The sequence below is a fragment of the Aptenodytes forsteri genome, unplaced genomic scaffold (assembly GCF_000699145.1).
Source record: "Aptenodytes forsteri isolate BGI_AS27 unplaced genomic scaffold, ASM69914v1 Scaffold171, whole genome shotgun sequence".
NCBI classification, from domain to species: Eukaryota; Metazoa; Chordata; class Aves; order Sphenisciformes; family Spheniscidae; genus Aptenodytes; species Aptenodytes forsteri.
In genome coordinates, this window is record NW_008794211.1 from 3,401,542 (window position 1) to 3,411,716 (window position 10,175).

The following is a 10,175-nucleotide window of genomic DNA, read 5'->3' on the forward strand; positions in this document are numbered from 1 at the left end:
GTGTATCACTTGCTTTGTATATTCTATTATTATTATTATTATTATTATTTCAATTATTAAACTGTTCTTATCTCAACCCATGAGTTTTCTCACTTTTCCTCTTCCAATTCTCTCCCCCATCCCACCGGGGGCAGGGGGAGTGAGTGAGCGGCTGCGTGGTGCTCAGTTGCCGGCTGAGGTTAAACCACAACAACTTGCTGTCCCAGAAAATTACAAACTGAACTGAAATTACACCTCTTGTGGTCTAAATTGATAGAGCCAATAATTAAGCTTACATATATTACTGCTTGCTCAACTTCATTGCCTCTGGCCACCAAAGGCTGAAGGACCAGTGGTTCAGGGTGTTTACATTTAAACAGAAGATCAACTCTAGGAAACATCCCAGATGTTTACTGTTAGGTCTGTGCTTACTAACATGGAGGTAGAAAGACAGGGGTAAAGATAAGAGCCTTTGTACTGAAAATGCATTTGGCAACTTAGTGAGACAGATACGGAGAGTTCCTAAGTTTATAAAATAGAGAATTTGTGCAAGCAAATGGTTACAGCTAGATCCTTCCTTTTATAAGCAAAAAGGGAGAATTTGGAGGGATGGAACTACTCCCACCCATCAACAAACAAATAGGAAGGCAAGTCAAAGACTGGTTCAGAGAAAAAACTTTTTTAAAGAAGCATTTCCAAGCTCAGAAAAGGTTAAACTGTAGGTTTGCCTTATACCAGGTAGTACAAAATAGAAGCTTCATTATCTCATCCATGGTTTTTCAAGGCTCCATGCCAGCGCTCTCTTCAAGATTGTCCAGTGTATCTATAAATGGGAGGGTGAATATGGGAGGAGAACTATGCTTTTTATGTATTCTGTCTCTAGCTGGAAAGTGTCAACTTGAATGACAATGCAATTTATCATTTACGAAAATGCTTCACTGTACTGAAGTTTTATCTACACAGTTTTCTGCTTCTAATAAAGTTGCATGGAAAGCATCTGTAATAATTTTGCTTAGGCCTGCCATTTTCTACATTCAAGAGGACATTAAACAACTACTCAGTTGTTCAAGACAAGTTTAGAAGTAATTAAGAAGTATCCTTCATAAAAGGAGAGTGACATGCCCACAAAACAAAAATTAATAATCCCCCAGAAAGGAGCATAAAACTATTAACTATTATCACTAACACTCAACTTACCAAAATTCAAAATATTGTACTAAGACTTGTTGATGAACTAAGGGAAGACCACACAACCAGGTAGTATAATAAAGGAAGGGGAAGGGAGAAACAGAACTATACACCCCATATTGCAGAGCTGCTATCAGTTCTAGTCATGCTCATGAACCTCGAATATTCTGTTTACGGGCAAGAGAACAAGTTTCTCGAGACCCAATATTTAACAAGGAGCTACTGCAGTATTTATTCTGTTTCTGAAGTTTTTAAAGACAGAAGCCGCAAAGAATCAAAAAGAGCCGAGTTGTGTTCTACGCAAAGCACATATTGAGGAAGAGATTTCGATAATTAATACTCTGGAAATACAAAACCACTGATCAGTAAAACAACTAACTATACGAACCGTCAACAATAGCCATATGGAGCAAAGTATCATACTTTCAGCCCATATCACTGAGGCTAAAAATGCCAAATACACAAAAGCCAAAGGCTAATCCAACTAGAAGGCAAGGAAGGAGCAGTTCATGAACATGTATTTGAAATATTAGTAGATACTTCTACTGTAATAATAATAATGCTACAAAGCGAAGTTATATTACTAAAATATTAGAGGATTTTTGTTCGTTTCCTAGCACTATATGGAGAAAAAATGTTACCTATAAACCAGGTACTTTTTTAAAAGGGAGATCGGCGCTTGAAGTGAGACACATGAATTTTTAAATGTAAAAAAAATTAAACATGGAAAAGTACTAGTGGTGTAGAAAGAAATGGAACATACACTGGTAAGGCTGCTTACACTATCTCAATTTTTCCTTGTGACCTTTTAAACAAACTACAGAACTAAGAATGGAGTTTTCCATCTACTGATACATAACAGAAAATGGAATGCTAGCAGAAGCAGTGCATATTTTCTTATAATGTCTGCATTAGAAAAAAAGAGAGGAGATGAAGCAACACACATGTTTAAATATATATATATTTAAACATAAATAAGACAACGTAAGACTTGAAATACTTTAAAATGAAGGAAAACTTACAAAGCAAGAAAACACATACCTGATATACCCTGAGACTCTCTCTGTAAATCACAGTACCACAGTCTGTTCACTGGATCACACCCTTCTCGGATAGACAGCAAGACATATCGACCATCATCTGATACCTGTAAGAAGTTACAGAAAAATCAGAAACAACTCATCCACTGGGGAAAAAAAAAAATCCAACTGGAAAAGTTAGTCCCTAAACCCCGAGCAAAAAAGAAATTGATGCTACAGTTAGTTGAGTGAACAGATGTGTATGGAACATGAGAACTCACCAAGAACCCACACTCATCACTTACATCAATAAATAACAGTGTAGTCTGCTGACATTTCAGGAGATAAAAACCAAACAGCATTATCTGTTTATTCCCACCGTCAATTGAAAAAAAGAAAGTTTATGATTATTAAAAGTATTCCAGTTAAAAAGGTGTCTAAATGAGTCAGGGTGGATATCTGCTCCACTGTGGACCTCCATGGGCTGCAGAAGGACAACCTGCTTCACCATGGTCTTCACCACGGGCTGCAGGGGAATCTCTGCTCCAGCACCTGGAGCACCTCCTCCCCCTCCTCTTTCACTGACCATGGTATCTGCAGGGTGGTTTCTCTCACATAGTCTCACTCTTCTCTCACAGCTGTTGTGCAGCGTTTTTTGCCCTTTCTTAAATACATTATCCCAGAGGTGCTACCAGCATCGCTGATGGGCTCAGCTTTGGCCAGCAGCGGGTCCACCTTGGAGCTGGCTGGTATGGGCTCTGTCTGACATGGAGGCAGCCCTGGCATCTTCTCACAGAAGCCACTCCTGCAGCCCCCCCGGTACCAAAACCTTGCCACATAAACCCAATACAACAACTAATATACAGAACTAACCTGACATTTCAGTAACTAAGAATGGACTCAGTATAAACAGTCCAAAGACTACAACCTGCTGGTAAGAAGATGACAAATAAACAGAAAACCCCCACCAAAACCACAAATGGCATTAAAAATACCTCACAGTCAATGACTTCAACATGAAGAAGTTTAATTGAATCCACTGTGTTGAATATAAAGCACTGTTTAGTCCTGTAATCAACTGGATTGCCAGGGTCCTACTGAACTACAGTACTCAAAAAGAACCCTCCTACATCAATTAAAACATAGCTTTATGTAGCTCAATAGAAATTTCTCAAAAAACTACGAGGCAGCCACATCTGATGATGTAAGTGTCCAGTTTCTCTCTAGTCAATGACTATAATGTCAGCATTCAAATTCAATGTTAAATTGTGCAAGAGTATTTGCTAACTTAGCCATCTTTGTAAAGACACAATGGAGCAACCAGTGGTTTTTGTCCAAAAAAACCTCAAGAGTTTCCTGTGAAGATGAGGTCAAAACTTCTGAACTTGAACTTCCAAACTCCTTTTTCAAGGTATCAATTCCATGCAAAAGGAAATTTACCTCCCCTCCCCCGAATCCTATGGAAATAAATGGAGGCTAGCAATGACTTGAGAAGGACCAGCGACATGTATCTCATTGAAAATCAGTAATTTGGGATATACATATTAATTCAGGTATTTTAAGAGATGCAGAGATGTACCAGGGCTGCACTTGCTCATCAATCAAAGGGAAGACTGTGCTGCTGAAACTGCTAATACTTAAGTGAAAGAGGCAGTCTTTCGGTCTCTCAGTCACGTCTTTATTTCGATCCCTGTGTAAGCACTCCTTTTTTACCGTGTAACCTGCCAGCGAAACTGAATCTATAGAAAAGTGTTTGTCACTAACTTCTGAAAATGGGCCCTCACTGCATCTTACAGGTCTACATGAACTGACTGCTGCCTCCTCTACACAAGGAGGTCTCCTCACCATGCTTCCTCTCTCTAGCAATTCCCGCACGGTCAGTGTTTGAGCCTGTGAATATCCTAGATATGCTGAAACCCAGGTTCACCAAACAACGCTAGATTCACACGCTGGGTGAATTAAGCCCTGTAAGATCATCTTGCTGACGCATGCACACCGCTACACAGGCCATCACAGTACTATGTACAGAGCAGTAGAGTTTAATCAGAACAATACCTATTGTTTGAATAGGAAAGCCAAAATTTAGTTGCTCACAAGGCAGGACAGTGAAAACCATCAAGTCAGCACTTCGCATATGGCAAACATGCTTGCTCTGCATAGCTCTGTCAATCTATTTTTTAAAAGAAAAAGCTGAACACTCACCTACTTAATATGTTATTCATAGTACGACATACCACAGAAAAAATTACCCAAGTGGTAGAGGTTAGCTTTGGATTTCTGGCTGCCTTATTTCAATGAGCTTCCAAAGGTATCTGCTAAAAGTCCATCTCAGAGGTGGAAAAAGGCTGGCAGCTTAGTCCGTCTGAATGACAGTCACTTAATTCACAGCAGATTTTCCCTCAAGTTGTCAAGTGATGGAATTAATAAGGTGTGTTTTCTGTCACAAAGCAGTATGAAATTTCTTAGAAACCATCCAAGCTGATAATTTCAAGGGTACTTCTGCTTATTGTGGCAAACGAAATGACGCTTACAGAGTTTTCATTTTTGCCATTTTCATTAGGTTTACACACACAAAAATCTAATGCTGCTGTTAAATGAACATTATAAGCTACAACCACATTATAAATTTTCCGATGCTGCTGCTTGATTTGCCTTTGCACATGCATGTACACACAGGATATTTCCAAAGTGGTGTCTACTGGTACATCAATGAGTCCTTCTTTCTGCTCCAGCTTTGCAAACATACTCTGTTTCCTGGCAAAGCTTTTGAAAGTGCAAGTCCGTCAAGGAAAGGCAGGAAGTAACAGGAAGTCATCAACCTAAAGTTTCCCTCTCCTGACTGAGCTATTACAGAATTACCAGATTTAGATGTTTTATTAACAACTGATACAGAAGGCTGTTTCCTGTTCACATTCTGATATGATAATATTTAATGGAAATTTAAACCTCTAGTCACAAAACATGAATCTGAGTTCTGGAAACTTTCCATTTGGCCCTAAACACACCTTCAAAAAAAATTCTTATTCATATACTGTAATCACTTCTTAGATGTACTTTGGTTAATATTCATAACATTAGTTGTGCCAAATATCTATAGAATTAGTTATGCAAAGTAAATTGCAGAAGAATTAGCCCCTAACTATACTGCTATTCAAACAGATCCATAGTTTTGAAGACACAAGGAGGGAACTAAGAACACAGAGCCAAATCTCTAGTATATGAAAGCTAGCAAAAAACCCCCAACTACCAAACATTCCTTAAAAAAACCCTAAAACCCCCAAATGAGTGTTTCCAAGTTGTATTTTTTACAAGCATTTTGTCAACAACTAATTATACCACTAAAAAAAGACCATACAGCTGAAAGCTCACACGGCAAACAGAAAAGAACACCTAAGATTCCTACCAGACCAAAAAAACCCATTATATGAAACTGCTAAGATACCTTCAACAGGGCAGCCTGCAAAATTGAGACATTTTGCCTCCTCCTGCCAAGATGGGAGTATATCCAGAAATGGAAACCAAGATTAGGTGATCTTTTTTGAAAGAAGCATCTTCAGTGTTTTTAGACAAACATTAACTGCAGGTGTCAGTTTTAATTAAACTAGTGACTGCAATATGCTGCTTAAACAACTGTTCATACTTGTAAAAGTACCAAGTTTCCTTCTCTTCCTCACCAACTCATAAAACATGTTAAATAATTGCAAGTGGTATATACAAATATAAATTTCAGGTAAACTCAAGAGTATGACACACAAAATTCTTTCAGTCATAGTCAGAACCCACACAAATTTGTTCTTTGATGCTGTGAGTTAACAGTTAACAGAAGACTGCTCGCTATACCAAGAATGAAAACTTATTTGCAAATTTCTGATGATGTTGTTGCAAGGGCAATTCAGAACCTCTGATGACAACACATCTGAGTACATCTAATGAGTTTTTCCTTCCACATTCCCAGCTGGACTACTGAAGAGCTGATAGCAGTTGATGTTTAATTTGAAGTAGGAATTCCCAAAGCATATTGCTGGTGGGATGCCAATTAGGTTTGTCTCTATCACTAAAGCTATTCTTACATCAGTGAGTTCTATAACCCAAAGAAATTTGACAGAAACAGGACAAGACACTGTTGATTGCAGCATGCTGAAATGTTTAGTATTATACCGCAGATTTAGACATCCACATTGCAAAGTTACAGTTTGATGAGCAAATATTGGCAGCAGTACCAGCTTATGCAGTCTCTCTAGCTCTTCCTACTGCTATGGTTGCTTGTATCCATGCGAATTCATTCCCCTGGTCATGCCAATACAAGCATTTACGATTTGTGTGGTAAACCAGACTGGGGAGCTGATCCAGCTGAAAAAATAGCATGTTAAAAAAAAAAAAAAAAGGAAAAGATATAAAAGAAGAATCCAGAAAAAAACAAAACCAAGAGAATCCAGGAGAGAAAAAAAAGAAAGAAAAAAACACAATAAAAAAGAAAAAGAATAAAAGAAAAAGTCCCTCTGCTAGATTAGTATCTCAGTCAGTTCACTGTGCAGTTGCACAAATGGCTGAGCTAACACACTGCACCAAGCAGCTGGAAACATGAGTAATAGGGGCAGAGATTGCTTAAGGCAGCTCAGATGGCAGTACTGACAAATGTGTAATCACAGCCTGAATGCCACTGACTCTTCTATATCGTAAACAGACAAGAGTCTGGGTTTCAGAATGGCAAAAGGAAATAGGATTTCCCAACTACCGTTTGGGTTATTCTTATGCTGCTACATCATCTTCATGAGCCAAACTGCAATCCTTGCCCTTGGCCCACAAATTCAGGAACTGAAATTTCATACCAGCATTTCACTCGAATCTTAGAATGCATTCATGGTTCAGCGTAAGGGAGACAGCTGTAATGTCAGAACTGACAGCCTGGATCAAAAGTAAATTCTCCTATTTTCCCACATCCAAGCTGAAAAGGAAACATATCTCAAGAATTTCTGAGAGAGATCTGGAATGCTACCCAGTGCACATTTCTCTCATTAAAATAATTTCTATCATTTCAAACAACACCCAGTGGTAAAAGGTAAGGAGGTTATAAAGCAATTGAACATCTTAAAATGACATTTAGGTCCTGTCAAAATAGGCCAGAAGAAATCCTGTAGCCTTTCAACTGGAGCTTTTAAAAACCTTCCGCGTAACAATGATTTTATTGGCATAACACAGCACTAATCCCGAACTCAGCACTAGTAAAGGAAGGATTATTTCAAAGAGCTGATGTTGGTATATAGTTTGTAGTTTCACTGCTGCCATTCAGTCACTTGGTAATTTTGAATTTATTAGATCTGTTATTTCTGAAATATTTGCTGTGACCGTGTTTACACCATACAAACATACAGAAGTATCATTACAATAGCTGTGCTCACAAGTACTATTCTATTTAGTCTTTCAAGGATCAAACCCTTTGAAGTAAAATCTTTATAGAGAAGTTTTGGTTTATAGTAGAGTATTTTTTTGTTTTTACTAGCAATTTTGTTTCAATGTTACCTGTTCTCTCCGTTTTGATGAAAAGTAACCACTGCTTAGAAAAACATTAAGGGATGAAGTGGTTTACCTGTAACTTCAATAAATCAATGGGTATCAAAAGAAGAAAAATTATTTAAAGCCTAATTAGTAAAAGCAGTTTTCCAACTACCTAATTTTTTTCTTTCATTACAAAATATAGTTAATTCATCATACAAGCCATATAAGGAACTCCAAAGGGTTGTATGTTCTGCATTTATAATAGCAGTAACCACCTATGAGGATCCACAGCAAAAATGAAATTAAATATTTTGTCTACTAGCAGCACATTTCAGACCAAAAATTCATACATAATTAAACAAAAAAAGAAAAAGAAAGAACAGGAGAAGGCTGTCGGGTTTTCAGACTTCCTGGCTTTATGTATTACTCCTCAACTAAAACATCAATAGGAGAGACATTAAAGTGCTTTGCTTCCAAGTAAAGTGCATGACAGCAACCCCAGTGAATATTAATGCTAGTTCTTTGAATACTACCTGGGTAGTCACCACTGCAAGAGTCAAGATAAGGAAGAGCTCTCTATTTTTAGTTCACGAATAGGGGCCCTTTGAGTGCACAGTATTATATTAAGGCAACTATATACACACATCATTCCTTTTTAAGCTAACCAATTAAAAGTTTTACCACCTCTGCCCTTTCTATTATCAAGGTGGAAAAAAACTAATCACTGTATAATTTGTTTCTGCACAAGATATTAAAAAATTAAATGAGTAAAAAACAGATATTAGATAATATGCCTGTGTTGAGGAAAAGATAAACCGGCTTCTCCTTTAACTGCAGATGTTAACACTACTATAACCTACAACCTGATCTGCACCTGCGATTATTTTACAAACTACTGCTCTTTATACACTAGTGTCCTTTGCATATGGAACAAGGCAACTGTCATTGCTATCTAATGCATTTCCAATGAAACAGAGCAAATGAATCACATACAAAAAAAAAATCAAAGCTCACAAAGTTAAAGACAGAATCAAAGCTTTCAAACAGAGCCAAATGGTCAAATTAGTAACTGGACTCCGTGTACCCAGTCATGGGAAGATCAAACCATCCAGAGAAGGTAAGATGGGTGGTAATAAAGATGCAACCATGCAATGTATGGCATTAATTAACTAGGAATTAAAAACTCACAGCATCAATAAGCTGCATTTTAAAACTCCTACAATTTTCTCTATGCGCTATGTTTATAACAGTTTAAAACTACCCAGAGTGACTGACTAAAATTTTTTTTTTGTTGTTTTTTTTTTTAAATACTCATTTAGGAGTGTACCCAGCCACCACAATGGAACAGACTGATGACAGTGGTTACTTCCTAAACTTTAGGTACATGCTGCACAAAGATTTTTGCATAACACCACTGAACCTGAATATGATTTGACCAAGAAGAGTCTACATGGAAGAGACATTTCAGATTGATGCAGAAATTACCTGCCTTGCGTTATGTATCAATATTTTAAAGCTTCGTATCAGATGAGTAAAGTAAAATACTGAACACAAAAACCACAAAACACAAGCCTTCTACAGAGAAAAAAGTAAAAATTCCTGTAGAATTTGCCGAAACATTTGGTCAGTAAAAGATGAGAGCAATTACACTGTCTGAACAGCCTCAAGTGTTCTAACGTCACAGATGTGCACATGCTCCCATGCCACAAAGTTCTGCTTGCACGATGACAAAGTCAAGAACCCCCGCTGTAATCTCCCAGCCTTTCAAATTCTGCTTTTATTAACTAGTAGAAAAACCAAAGCTGTTTCCTTTGCTAGAACAGGACACATTTTTTCATAAGGTAAAATGATCTTGAAGGGTTTTTTTTGGGGAGTGGGGTATAATGAAAGGAACATAAAGCTATGTTCTCACATTATCTTTGCAGTGGTGCTAGAAAGTCACTGAAGCTTGCATATAGCTCCTATCACATTTTATGTTCTCGCAGTCTTTTGAGATGAGGAGGACTGGGGCAAGAACTCTCTTTCACGAAGCAACCTCTTGGGACTGTCTGCACAATCCAAGGCCTCTGAAGCTGGTACTCTAACACTGCAAATGCTTTGTTTTGCTTTCTATTTGCATCATACTGGTTTAATCAACTGTATTTCAAAGACCTCATGAGTTTCAACAAGGCCAAGTGCAGGGTCCTGCACCGCGGTCGGGACAACCCCCCCTGTATCAATATAGGCTGGGGGATGAAGGGATTGAGAGCAGCCCTGCCGAGAAGGACTTGGGGGTACTGGTGGATGAAAAGCTGGACATGAGCCAGCAATGTGCGCTCGCAGCCCAGAAGGCCAGCCGTATCCTGGGCTGCATCAAAAGAAGCATGACCAGCAGGTCGAGGGAGGGGATTCTGCCCCTCTGCTCTGCTCTGGTGAGACCCCACCTGGAGTACTGCGTCCAGCTCTGGAGCCCTCAGCATAAGAAAGACAGGGACCTGTTGGAGTGGGTCCAGA

At 38.4% G+C, this 10,175-nt stretch overlaps 1 protein-coding gene across 1 annotated transcript in view; it reads right to left on the bottom strand.

Annotated features, from left to right (window-relative positions):
• PREP (prolyl endopeptidase) overlaps positions 1-10,175 on the bottom strand; it is a 116,676-nt gene that overhangs the window by 85,899 nt on the left and 20,602 nt on the right. Inside the window, exon 6 of the mRNA XM_019473576.1 lies at positions 2,209-2,314. Coding sequence (XP_019329121.1) covers positions 2,209-2,314 — 106 coding nt within the window. The remainder of the gene's footprint in view (positions 1-2,208; positions 2,315-10,175) is intronic.